The sequence below is a fragment of the Enhydra lutris genome, unplaced genomic scaffold, assembly GCF_002288905.1.
Source record: "Enhydra lutris kenyoni isolate GAN:26980312 unplaced genomic scaffold, ASM228890v2 scaffoldscaffold94, whole genome shotgun sequence".
Lineage (NCBI taxonomy): Eukaryota > Metazoa > Chordata > Mammalia > Carnivora > Mustelidae > Enhydra > Enhydra lutris.
The window spans coordinates 3,065,154-3,078,927 of record NW_019154178.1 but is presented as its reverse complement, the minus strand read 5'-3'; the positions used below and the strand labels follow the sequence as shown (position 1 = coordinate 3,078,927).

At 52.3% G+C, this 13,774-nt stretch overlaps 1 protein-coding gene across 1 annotated transcript in view; it reads right to left on the bottom strand.

Moving 5' to 3' along the window:
- The window catches only part of LOC111138827 (Fc receptor-like protein 3), a 34,613-nt gene extending 21,264 nt beyond the window's left edge, over positions 1 to 13,349 (bottom strand). The window contains 8 exon segments of the mRNA XM_022490729.1: positions 6,605 to 6,685; positions 6,688 to 6,924; positions 9,649 to 9,927; positions 10,226 to 10,472; positions 10,474 to 10,514; positions 11,699 to 11,980; positions 12,186 to 12,449; positions 13,301 to 13,349. Of these exon segments, the coding sequence (XP_022346437.1) occupies positions 6,605 to 6,685; positions 6,688 to 6,924; positions 9,649 to 9,927; positions 10,226 to 10,472; positions 10,474 to 10,514; positions 11,699 to 11,980; positions 12,186 to 12,449; positions 13,301 to 13,349 (1,480 nt within the window).
- Between the last annotated feature and the right edge of the window lie 425 nt (positions 13,350 to 13,774).

Here is a 13,774-nt window from a genome sequence, read left to right as displayed (position 1 = left end):
GGGACAATCTCTCAGAGTGGCCTTGAGTCGTGTAAAGGAGCCTTGCTCTCATGCCCCATGTTCTCCAGCCTTTGGATGAACTGCTATGGGAAAGGACAGTGATCTTGAATGACACGGTCAAGGCACGTTCCAAAGAGGGCTGATGACTGAGCACTCTGCAGGTGGAAACCTCAGCAACGGGGGAATCAGTCCTGCATTCTGACACAGGAGTTGGGTGACACTTCCCAGCATCCACTGCACAAAAGGAGAATCAATTTTGAGCATATTTCTGTGGAAGGGGCAGAACCTTGCCTCCCTGCTTAGGAACATATGGTCTCCAGATACCGGAACTCATTTCAGAAACTCCAATTTCCCCAGGAGGGTGAGTGTGAGCAAATGTGGTGACATCATTGGGCATGTGCCTGGGGCTCACCGGGTAGACATTGTGGGGAGGATACTGTAGGATACTAACCCTCATGTGAAGGACACCCTTGAGGGTCTTCAATCCCTCTTTCTTCTCATGTTTCCATACTTATCTCAAGCCCAAAAGCATCTCCATGCCACTGTCTCCTCTCTGCCCTAGTCTATCCTGTCTGTCTTTCTCCTGTAGTCCTCCTGTTTTGTGAACTGTGGCTCCCAGCTGTTCTCCACATGGTGTTGGGTACCACTCCTTGTAGCCTCTGTGGCCAGCTGATGGGCCTCTGTGGGACAGTATGATGCCCTATGGAATAGAGAAGGTGACCACGTGTCCTGTTGGTTTGGCTCTGAGGTAGGACCGTGAGCAACCACTGCAGATGTTTCTGGTGGCCTCCCCCAAGAGGAGCAAAGGATCGTGTGCCAGAATCATGTGCCAGGTTGAAAGCTACCATGGCAGGTACTAAGAATAAGCTGACCTGCTCTACCTACCAAACAGGCCGACACCTAAGATGACTGGGGATGTGGGAGGGCTCGCCACCCTTGCCTCTCTCCAATTAATCTATAAATTCAGTAAAATCCCCATAAAAATCCCATTTGGACAATTTGAGCAATTCTATATACCTACTCTAACATTTTTATAGAATAATAAAAATCTATAAAAGACTTTGGTAAACATTTTTGGACACAAAGATAACTTTGACAAAGAAGAACAAGGAAGGGTCTTATGTTATCAGATATTGGAAGGCCAGAACAATAAAGGCGGTATAATATATGTGTAAAATCAAGCAAAACAAGGAACAAAACAGAGAGATCCTAAGCAGGCCCCATGTACGTATGGAAACTGAAAGTTGACCCCACCAGATAATGGGAGTGGATGACGTCTTTAGTACATAATGTTGAACCTACTCTCCGGAGGGAAAAAAGTCAGATCTATACTTAATATCAAATGTAAAGTTGGACTCTGGTAGACCTGATCCGTGAAAAACAAACAGACTATAAAATCAAGGGAAGATACTCTAGGAGGTTTTCATCGTGACTTTGGGGTTGGGAAGGGCTTCTTACACAAACGCAAATTAAAAGATGAAAAAACTAATGAATTTGCTTGAAAACAAAAAATCCTGCTCAGTGAAAGACCATTTGGACAAAGCCGACGGCAACAGAATGGAAGGTAACATTCGCAAAGTAGGGAACAAGCAAAGGACTTACTTAAGGAAAGCAGTAACTCGTGGATACCAACTAGAGAAAGACAAAAATAACACTAAGGAAACGGGCAAACTATTATTTCATGGAAGAGGAAGTCCCCAAAATACTTAGTTACTGATAATTATGGAACAAGAAAAATGGAACAAGAACACCGTGAGATCTCTCTTTAGGTCCATTGAATTGGCAAAATGAAAACACTAAATAACACCAAGTTTTGCCTGGAATGTCGGGCTAGGGAACGTGCTTACACTGTTGGGAGCCATCACAATTCAGAGGACCACCTAGCTTTCTTTATTGCTTGAGGTCCACTCCTGGGTATGTATCCAGAGAAATTCTCCCATGGTCTGAGGCAGGACAAGAAAGAGGGGTTTGTTGGAGATTGTCAGAGTCTGAAGTAGCGACAAGTTGGGGGTAATGTAGGTGTCCATATCTGGGGGACCAGATAAGGAGACAGCGGGAGCCAATGTGCAGAAGTTAGGAGCAGCGGACTAGAGATACACACAGCCACATGGATAGGCCAAAAGAGAGCACCGAGTGAAAAACAGTGCCATTCCTTACATAAATAAAAAATCAAGGTTCACAGAAAATCATACATTTAAATGAAGGGAAGTCCCCAAATACATGAGAATGGCTGGATGTTGAGGCAGGGGTGGGGATAGGAACTAGAGATCCAGACTATAAACAAAGAAAACTGGAGAAAGTCGGTGTGGCCAACACTGGGAGTGAGCCATGAGGGATGAACTCTGCCCCTGAGCTGCCCAGTGAAGAGGGAGGAAAACAAAATACAACAAAAAAGGAAAGAAGCTTTAGGAAGAGAAAATGTAATATAGAATAAACAAGCCTTAAAAAAAAAAGAGAGAGAATTTTGTATTTGTGCAATACCAAAGCTCAGCCCTGAATTCCGAACATCACATGGCAGGGACTTGCACAGAGGGAAGTGGCTTGGAAAGTCAGAAGTGGAAGAATTACGGAGGCTCGTGGAGGCAGGAGCCTGAGGGCCAGGGAAGAGCCTGCTGTGACGGGGAAGCTCTGAGCTCACGCACCACTAGAGCCACAGACCACGGCATCCACACGCTGACCCGTGGACCGCTGGGAGTGGAAACAGACCAGTGCAGGGAGACCTTGCGGGTCCACGGCTGACCAACACTGAGGATGCGCAAGACCCGAATGGTGAGATGAGGAGGGAGACCCCAAGGAGAACATGCCGAACTCTCGATCTTGGGGACAGAGAACCCGCTCTCTGTTCAGTCCTCGTAGATGATCCATAAAACCTGATCATGTCTGAGGTCCCAAAGGACACTTTAAAAATCATGAATACTATTTATTTTACAAATCACAAAATGAGGGAGACAATCCTTTCATGATGTACTTTTTTTTCTTTAAACCCTGCTTTAATTCAGCTTTGAGGTCAAAGAAGAAAATAAAACTGTCATCGAAACACAGCGCAAGAAACCGGCACAGCATTGCCATGAAAGCTTTCCACGGAAAGAATCAAAAGCTACAACCAAACCCTCATTACGAACACCTATGCAAAATCCCCCATAGAGGGCATCACGTGGAGTTTCGGCAGGGAATTAACACACACCACGGGCAAGGAGAGTTGTGAGAACTGATCATTATTAAAGCGTCTGCTAAAGTAATTCATCATATTAAGTTAAAGGGTAACAGAAAGATATTTAAAAATTAAACATCTACTTCGGATTAAACAGTAAATAAAATTCTTACTAATTTCAGGCAGAAGGTAATTTCTTGATGTCATAAGTGTGTATATCCTAAATTAAAAGCCAGCCCCATGGCTGATGGTGAAGCGCACACAGCACAGTAGTTACATTTGGGAACAAAGCTAAGACGCCTCGTATCCTCACGGTACTTAATGTTGTTCTGGGCAGTGCTTCCACGGGGAGACGGAGACATGTGACCAGCGTAAGCAGAAGGAAGCAGGAGTGTCCCCTCTGCCGACAGGACGGCACACCCAGAGACCTGAGAAGAGTAAATGGCGGTGTCAGCGATGACAAGAGAATTCTGTGCAAGCCGGGTCCACAACCAGCTGGTAAAACCCAGTAATTCACGACATAGTAAAATACATATCTAGGGGGTACCTGGGGGGCTCCGTCTGTTAAACGTCTGACTCTTGATTTCAACTCAGTTCACGGTATCAGGGCTGTGGAATCGAGCACCACGTTCGGCTCTGCATTCAGCCAGAAATTTGCTTGAGATTCTGTCTCTCCCTCTCTCTCTCTCTCTGCCCCTCCCACTGCTCGTGCTCTCTCTCTCTCTCTAAAATAAATAAATGTATTTTTAAAAAATAAAACAAACATCTCTCAAATATGATAGGATAAAAATTCTAGATAATGGGCCCCGTCGTTTAAAAAGTCAAAAAATAAAATTGACAAGAAATAGGTAGAACTTAAAGGATCAAAAAAAATTTTTTTTGACTCTACGGATAGATCTAAATAATGATGTGACATAGCTTGGCCTTTGGCTGGAAGATTACTCTGTAAAAATGCCAAATCCTCCTAAAGGTACCTTCTTATTTCAACACAAACCTAATGCAACCACAGTTAAAATACCAATATACCCTCTGAAGCTTTACTAACAATATAAGGAAATAACACGCCGAATCCAGCCCATATTATGGGCTCAGTAAATTACTTATCAACATAGATATCTAGTCTGGAATATATGTATTTTATGCCCAATATTCTTCTCCACATATCCACCCAGATTCAAAACTTAGTTACTCATTTCTAAAAACAACCAGCCACTCAAATATGTGTTGAGACTCAGACATTAGCAAAGTTGAGGGGCTGGTAGGGCAGGTCCCCACCTGGAGCACCTGGTTTCTTACCTTCACTCTGCACACCCAGACCCAACCCCGATCGAGGTACACAGCAGAACAAAGGGTATTTTTGAATCGGGATTGTCCTTCTTGAGAGGGCCGTCTTAGTTTAAAACCTGTGCACACACGCACACGCATGTGTATAAAATGTCTGTTAACACGGCAATGTTAAATTTAATAAGCAGCATAGTGATATGTAGTTTACAGTACAATAAACTCAGAAGTGTACGTCACTCAAATATACTCATATATTCATAAAAATGCTTTAGAAGAATCAGCATATTAACAGCAGTTGCTTCCAAATATTAGAATCCTGCTGATTTTTCTTTTCTTTTTCGGTCAATGTGTTTTATATTTGTAACTTGAGGAAGTGTTTCAAGAAGAAAATTTTTAAGAGCTAGTTTCTTCCCAGGACGCTTAGAATGGAAAGGATGGGGCACCTGGGTGGCTCAGTCGGTTGAGTGTGTGACTCTTGATTTTGGCTCAAGTCATGATCTCAGGGTCGTGAGAGCGAGCCCCACGTCAGGCTCCTTGGTCAGCACGGAATCTGCTTGAGATCCTCTCCCTTTACCGCATCCCTTCCCCGACTTGCTCTCTCTTTCTCTCTAAAATAAATAAATCTTAAAAAAAAAAAAAAGAATGGGAAGAAAAGTCCCACATTTCTAGCAGATGTAGGGCCCGTCTCCATTCATTCCTTGTTGTTCTGTCCTCGGGAGCCGCCACATCTCTCCAAGGAGACTGTGATCCCTAAAGATCTTTGGGAAGATGCTGGAAAACCTGGGGTCTGGGCCAGGGTGTCACCAAGTTTGGTTCTTCTGGGAGCTGGGTGTGGCCTCGAATGCAGGTGGGGTGGAGTCCCTAGTGTAGGTGGCACTTTGGAGTCCTGCTGAGTGGCCTTGGGGGCCACAGGTGAAAGGTTCGGGTCCATCCAGAGCTGAGGCCCAAAGGAAAAAACCTGCCAGTCTTCAAGAAAAACGAGGCAAGAATGCTGCAGAGAAAAGTAAAAAGGTAGTAAGGAGGGGATGATCCGAGAAGGGGTTGTCCAGACAGATCAGGGGGTCTCCCCGAAGAAGTCAGGCCCAGAGGAAGGAAGAAGGCCAGCCTGAGCCCCAGACCCACCCTCCAGGAAAGACCGTCCTAAATATGCAGTCTGGACATGCCTGGGACTCCTTCCAGCAGGAAGGTCTGCATGAGGGGTGAGAGTTTGATGGGTCCTAATGCTGGACCAGGCGTTGTCCCACTTCTCTGAGAGATCGCAAGTGTCAGAGAAGTTTACTACTTGTATGGCTGGTGAGTGGGGGTGGGGCATGCCTGAAGCCCCACACAGCTGACCCCAAATCCTGGATCCCTCCCACGCCCAATGCTGATGCCATGTCCCCGAATGAGCCACAGGCCTTCACATGCTCCTGACCCTGGGCGTCAGTCAACTGCTCCTGAAGACTTCTCTCCACAGGGCTCCCTGCTCCCTGACTCCCAGCCCGAGGGGTTGGGGTGCTCCAGCAGAGTTGGGGCTGGGACTGGACGAGTGGTCCACAAGCCTCCACCTAGTCACAAGCTCTGTGGAGGTTTTGGGCTCAGTGCCCAGCTTTCTTTAACTTCAGGGAGCTCTGTCCTTGACGGATTGTGGCCTGATTTCCTTGATAGCCCCAGAGTCTTTCCGACTCCCCTCCTGCCTCCCCAGGCCCGTGTCCCATTGGAATCCCGGGTCGGAAGCAGCCCCCGGCTCAGTCCCAGCTGGCATGCCTCCGACTCCGGGACTGATTCTGATGAGCAGAGTTGTTTTGGGGAGAGGCCTCTGAACCCGTGGTGGGATCACAGAGCAGTATCAGCCGTGTGGCCGGGGCTAAAGTCACTCATATGCTGACATTCTGGGGCCTCATAACCCTGTCCCTAGTATTGCGCCCCAAATCACAGCCATGAAACATCAGTGTTCGGTCTTGAGACGGCAGATATGGGCTAACAACAGAACACACCGGAGAGCCCTGTATGACCTGGACTAGCCTCATGTACAGCCTGACCACTGTCCCACGGAGAGCAGGTAAGTGGCCGTGAAGGAGGGGCGGCTGTGGCGGACAGTGGGGTGGCCCAGAGCTGGCCGCGGACAGTGGAGAGGAGGCTATCAGGGCCGGATGGCCCGTTCCCAGCCCAGGCCCTGCCCTCACGCACCTTCACACACGGCCCCTGCGTCCTTGCTGTGGTCGCAGTCGAAGGTCTCCACCTGCTCACACTCAGCCAGGGCCACCTCGCTCCTGAGCACAGGGCCGTTTGGATGAGCATGGACTGGTCCTCCTTTGCCAAGGGCAGGTACAGCGCACCTGCGGGGGTGTGCTTGGCCGCTCCACAGCCCAGCTCCTGGCACACCATGGCCACGTCCGCCATGTCCCAGCCGTCGTCACACATGGTGCCCCAGCGGCCGTCCTGTTCCTCCTCCACCTGTCCTTCGCAGCGGTGGGCGCCGTTCGCCAAGCGGATTTTGGGCGGAGGCTCTGCAAACGCAGGGTCGGAGCACACTCAGAAATGTGGGAGGCAAACGGGAGAGGCTGTTTCGTGGGGGGGGGGGGCTTGCTGCTGTAGGGAATGCATCTTCCAAGGGCAGCCCCCCACCTAAAGACCCCTAGGAAGAGCATTCTGAGCATTCTGAAGACCACAGAAGGTAGGGACATAGGGATTTGTGTTTGATTCTCCAGAGCTCAGAAAGGTCTTGGAGAAACAGAGAGAAGGCTAGAACTAGGTCTTCCCTACAGATGGAGCCTGGGGACGCCGGTATTCCGGTGGCCTGAGCTGCCCCATTTCTTCTGAGAGCAGCTTCACGCCCCGTGGGTGTCCTCACCCACCCCAAGCCCGCTCGTTCTGCAGCGGGGGACGAACAGGCCACAAGGTTAACCCACACTCTGCCCATTTCTTTGTTTGTTTTTCCAAACTGGAGCAACCTGTAAGGAGGCCTTTTCTGGAGGGTTTGCAGCAGAGAGGAAGGATGGAGCCCAGAGCTGTCAGGGACCAGCCTCCCTTCTGAGGACAAAAATGATGGAGAGACAGAACAGAAAGAGGGAAGGCGAAGGATGGGACCCTAGGAGCCAGCCGCGCACTAAGCCACGTGTGGTCGGCACTCTCTTGCCTGTGGCCCTTGTTTTTTCTGGCCCAAACCCGTTTGTATGGCATCTCTATCTCTATCCTTTGCAACCAAAGTGCGCCGTCTGACACGGTCAGTTACCAAACTCACAGCGGAGGCCCTGCAGAAACAGTAGACCTGGGAGAATTACAGGTACCACGTGAACGTGATTCTCAGAGACTCACAGACTGAAAAGACAGAGCGTATGCAAGGCACCGTGAAGACGGACGACATAACAACAGGCTTCATCAAATAGAAAAATAAACAGCGAACTTTGTATATCCCAGACAGAAAATTCACGTTCTTCTCAAATTCCACATAGAGGAGCGCCTGAGCGGTTCAGTCGGGTAAGCATCTGACTCTTGGTTTCAGCTCAGGTCATGGTCTTGGAGTGATGGGCTCGAACCCTGTGCCGGACACTGTGTTCAGTGGGAATCTGCCTGAGGATTCACTCTCTCTCTCTGTCCCTCCCCATCCTTGCTCTCTCTCTCAAATAAATAAATACATAAATAAATTAAATAAAGTCAAATTCCGTATATAACATCCACAAAAATGACAACTGTGTGTTAAGCCGTGAAGACATTCTTAGTTCCCCAAAGTAAATGTCGTGCAACCCTGTTGTTCAATCAAGTTTAACCACAAGGACAAAGAAGAAATCTATTGAGAAATTAATGAACTAAAGGATAAAAATGAAATCTATTCGTAGTTGTAAGTCCCCAGTTATAAGAGAAATGAAAACCCATATTCCACATACTTTAGAAATTAAGTGAAAATGTTAGACATCAGAACTTGTAAGGGGTGACGAAAGAAGTACTTGGAAGAAACATGTGTTTTAGATGCATTTACGACATGCAAATAAAGAGGAGGAATAAATAATTATTTACTTGGGAACTTAACAAAGGAGCAACATGAAATAACCCTAAAGCCCAAAGGAGGAGGATGTGCGGGAGGTGGGGGAGAAGATGATCCAGAACTAAAGGAGCTAGAAAACCAGAACCCAAATAGATCTGAGTCACAAAAGTGCCCCCGAGTCTTGAAAAAGAGCCATTACAGAGACCCTCGTGGGCCGGTCCAATCGGGAAGGAAGTAGCGCAAACGTAGAAGTAAGAAGTAAGGGGACGCGTTCTCATGACCCTGGAGGCAGTCTGAAAAGTGGGTGGGAGGGCTGGCCCAGAGCACGTGATGATTTTGAAGATCTAGACAAAATGCCCAACTCATTGGGTGAAACCTTCCAAATTATTTTAACAAAGGGTAGAAAATTGGGAAAGACTTGTAGGAAAGCACATGTGACACTGGGGGCAAGATCTCCCAGGCTCTGGAAGTCCCTGCCGCTGGTTCCAGACACGTCTCCAGCAGCAGGTGAGCCCGACACAAAACAGTTGAAAACAAAACTGCCACAGCACGGCGACCACGCAGAGCTTCTGAAATCACGCCTCTGTGGCTAACCTCTCCCTGACACCGAAACCAGACTGTCAGGTCACTGCTGCCCACGAGGACCCGGTGACTAAGAAGGGCTCGGCAGGAACCCGATGACTTCCCAGAGCAGGACCGCCGCCGTGCACGTCTCCGCAGTGATGCGTTAGAGGGGACACGTCCCGTGACCACCGCTATGCTTCCTGACCCCGGCCTCCAGCTCCCCCTGGGCGCCCAGCGGCCAAGCGACCTGGGAAAGGTACCGGATGTAAAGCCCATTTCCTCATCAGTGGATCGAGCATCGTTACGGAGACTGAGTGACACAAGCCTGCTAAAGGTTTGGATCGTGGAGTCTGTTTGTTCACGGTTTTTCCACAGTTTCCTGAGTACTGAAGAGGCAAGTGGAACCTCCCGCTCACCACGGGCTGTGTGCATGAAGGGCTCCCCTGTCCCCTGCGTGCCCCGAGTTCCCCAAGACCAGCGCAGCCGGTCCAGCAAGAGCCCTGCAGACAGGAACTAGCTCCGCTCCTGCGGGAGCATCAGGCCGGGGTTGGGGTGAGGACGGTTATGTCCCATGCAGAGCAGAGCCCAAGGGCTGAAGACGAGATTCCCGACAACAGGATCGTCCAGCAGAAAGGACGCTTGGCATCACCACCCCGGTCCTCTAGGACACAGAGACAAGTCCTACCTGTGACACTGAGGGTCACCGTCTCACTGCGCTGGGCCCCCAGGCCGTTGTTGGCCTCACAGGCATACTTTCCAGAATGTTCTGCGGTCAGAGAGAGGTTGAAGGACACTCCTCCTCCAGAGGGGGCCCAGCTGCTCCCCAGGATGACGTCCTCATGGTAAAACCGGTACAGGATCGGGGGAGAGCCCCTCTGAGCCTCACAGTGAAACTCCACCACGTCCCCCACCACGGCCCGGGTCCCGGGTGCCCTGAGAGTGAGGACAGGGCAGGACGCTGGGACTGAGGGAGACAGGTGGCCACCGTCAGAGAGGGTCTCTCCTGCTGCACAGACTTACAGCCCACGCTGTCCTCGTCCCAAGTCCTCACAGGGTCCATCCAGCCCATGAGGGACGCCTCTTGTCCCTTTGTCCCCCTCCTGTAGCTCGTCTGCCACTGCCCCACCACCTCACAGATACCTGGCCGAGTTCAGATAGTTTCTTAACCTCCTCACGGCCTGTCCCTCGTCATCCTTGGTACAGCCTCACTGTCGCAGAAGGAGACTGCTCAGTCACTGGCTAATTAGGAGAGCGCCACTCACCTGTGACGGTGACGTTCAGGGCCCCGCTGCGGGCGAGGCTGTGGCCGTTGTCTGCTGTGCAGTAGTACCACCCCGTGTGACTCCCCACGACAGCAGGGATCTCCAGCTCTGCTCTCTGGGAACGCTGACGCGTGCTCCCCAGACGCTCCCCCGTGTCCTCTCTGTGCCAGGAGAACGTGGTGTCCTCTGTGCCTTCAGCCACAGAGCAGACGAGGACCAGACGTTCCCCTGCAAGCACATGGCCCCCCCTGGGGCTGGGTCTCCAGGAGCACGGCAGACACTGGGACACCTGCGTGAGCGTGAGAGGACAGGTGGGGGCAGGTGAGGGCCTGGGGTGGAGGTAGTGTCCCCTGCTGGGCACTCAGGCGGTGGCATTGCTGGAAGCCAAGTGTAGGCAGAGGAGCGTTTGGCGAGGAGGGAGCACGCTGAGGCCCCTGGGGCAGGACACCCTAGACTGTGGCTCACTTCCTTCACACTCACCAGGCCTTGATACTGACAGGCCATAGTGACCTTGCTTCTCCCTCATTCCCAAGGCACTGGGAGGGTGGGAGAGGGGGACCATGGGACGGGGGACGGCGGGAGAAAGGGACAGCGGGAGAGGGGACAGCGGGAGAGGGGACAGCGGGAGGAGCACGGGCTGGCTCTGCCGCTTGTTCATCGTGTGATCTCAGCAGGTCAGTGCATCTGTCCGACCCCACGTTTCCTCCAAGATGCAGTGTGGAGCCCCGTCCCAGCCTGACAGAGCTCTGCTGATGATGAAGGGAGAGCCCGTCCTGCGGCTGTCTCAGGGTCGGGCACCGACAGCCGTCGGCAGCGCCGCTGTCCCCTGCACGGCGTGGGGCAGGGGCAGACGCTGGCGCGGTGTGCCTGGGTTTCTGTTCCAGCTGGGTTACCCCGGGCAGGTCACTTGGCTGCTCTGTGCTTTCAGTCGCCTGGTGTGTGACATGCGGACGCTGATGCACCACATCACAGATCCCCAGGGCTCTGCGGGGCCCCCAGACCTGCTCGGAGCAAGGCCTGTGCTTGGAAAACTTCCTTCAAGTCCTCCCTGTCCTGGGATTCCTGGAACCGAGCACAGCAGCCCGTTCAGGCCTGGCATCCAGGAAGTGCTTTTAAGGGCTGGGGGCTCTTCCTGCCACTGCTGCCGTTGCCACCCCGGGCTCTCCCAGGGCTGGGTGTTCCCGGTGGGGGCAGCTCCCTGCAGACGGACACCACCATTATTTACCTCTTGTTCTCGGAGCACAACACAAGGTGCTCCAGGAGAGCTTATGATGGTCGCTTTGCAGACCGGGAGAGCAGAGCCAGGGAGACTGGGCCCCCGTGGCCACTGACAGCAGAGTCCAGGGGAGTCCCTGAGGCCCCGTACCCACCATGCCCGCAGGGACAGGGGAGGCACAGCTGGGGTCTCCCGGGAGCCCTGCTCCTCTCCATGCCACCCAGGACCCCGCCTGCCGCCCCGCCCCTGGGGCTCACTCTGCACAAGCACGTGGGACCGAGGACTCGGCTTCGAGACACTGTGGGATGCCGTGGCCACCTCATACCAGTAGTATCCCGAGTCCTCCTTCCATATGGCCGAGATCTGAAACTCTGATGAGTTTCCGTCCGATCTCAGGGTGTGGTCATCCCTGAAGAAGGAGTAGCAAAGCTGTGTCCCTGACCTGTCCCTGGGAAGCTGGGTGTCATGGGACAGGGTCACTGAGCTCCCCTTGGTGGGCAGCGAGGGCCTGATGGTCAGCGTGGGAGCCGGAAACAGCTCTGGAGGGAGAGATGGAACAGAGCAGCTGTCGTGGAGGCTGCGGGTCCTGCGGGGAGGTGCCCTATCTCCTCAGCCCCACCGAACAGGACACACAGACACGGACCCAAGGTCACACAGCCACCATCGCCGTTCCCTCCCTGGGTAGTGTCCCCTGCCCCACACCCTGGTTCCTCCCTCACAGGCCCTAGAACAGCGAAGCCTCACCTTGGACAGTGAGCCATACAGACCTCGTTCTCTCTGTCGTAAATCTGTAGAAGACCAGCTGGTGGACCTCACAGGAATAGGAGCCGCTGTCACTGGGGCTTGCCTTTGGGATGGTGTAGCCTGAGGCGTGGTAGTGAGTGGCCAGCAGAGACTCATCCTTGTAGCACATCACTTCCCCTATCATGCCGCCGCTTACCCCAGAGCACCGCACCACCACCTCGTCTCCTTCGTAGACATCGTGGGGCATGTCAATGCTCAGCTGGTCTGCAAAAGACGCCACACACCTGCAGGGCCAGCCCCACCCCCGGCCCCGGCCCCACGCCCTGACTCCCGCTCGTGTGGGGGAAGGGTGATGTACACACACGCACACACAGCCCCGATCCCTTGGAGCCCTTCCTGACATCGTGTGTCTCCCATGATCCTGTTAGTGTCACGTCTGTTTAAAAAGTTTCAATCCCATTTCTGGACCAAATACTGATTTTTAAACAGTAGTTATATCTCTGTATCCACTCAAGGTGACCTCCTGTCCCTGTGACAGGCAGGATCAACTTTCTCTGCATCTCTCCTTCCTTGGAGGCTCAGCCCCGTGGGTACAATTCAAAGACCTTCCTATCATCTTCTCCCTGATGAAACAGTCCGTCCGTTGGGACACTAGCCCCGGGGCTGGAGTGTCACTCTCTGGAGTGAGCCCTTCCCGAATGCCTTCTCCAGAGGCTTCTGAGAATCCTTTGCTGGACGGCCCCTGTAAGAAGCGGTGGGCTTCTCTCCTTGCTCAGGTCTGTGCCTCCCCCTGGAGGACAGTGGTCCCCAGAGCTCAGGGCAGCTTGGTGTTTGCCTCTGCCCCAGCACGGGGAGGAAACCAGTAGGTGGACGGGCTGGACGTCGGAGCTGGAAGTTTGCGCAGAGGAAAGGGCCAGCCCTGTACGCTGTGACCCAGCATTGCAGCCGCGGACTTTAGGGGGAAAATATTTCAGCCGGCCACTGAGCTAGAAATTCAGTTTATATACTTATAAACCAATGTGTATTTGTTCAAGTACCCGTTTAGAACCGCACTCCTTAGGCTGCATTGCAGACACGTTTGCCATTCTGATAAAAAGTCTAATCCCAGGGCTGACCTTGGCCTATGCGTTCCCCGTCGGTGTAAAGAGGGGCAGAGCTGGACATGGAGGAACGGGACGGAGAAAGAAAGGGGGCCTAGAGTGTGTGTTTTGTCTGCGGGCTCTGCCCTGTGGCTGTGAGTTTACGGCAGAGGGACGGCATCCTGGTTCTCAGGGAGCTGCCTCAGAAGTCAGACCACCCTCGCGGGGGCCCTGGGTCCAATCTCCAAAGTGGGACAAGTGGGACCCGTAAAGAGAGGGGACTCCCACATTCTATGAGACGTTTTCTCATCTTTTGCATTTTCTGTTCTTGCACATACGTTGCAACACTCGCAGTATTTCCCTCCAGGGATCCCTGTCTGTCTGATACGTTGGAGGTGCAGGCTCAGAATTTTTGTTCTTAAGAAGCTCAGAGACCATGTCCCTCCAGACGCTCGGCTGTTTGAGAGTCTCACCGCTGGACCAGGAGGCGGGCGTGGCGGTGGGTCAGAA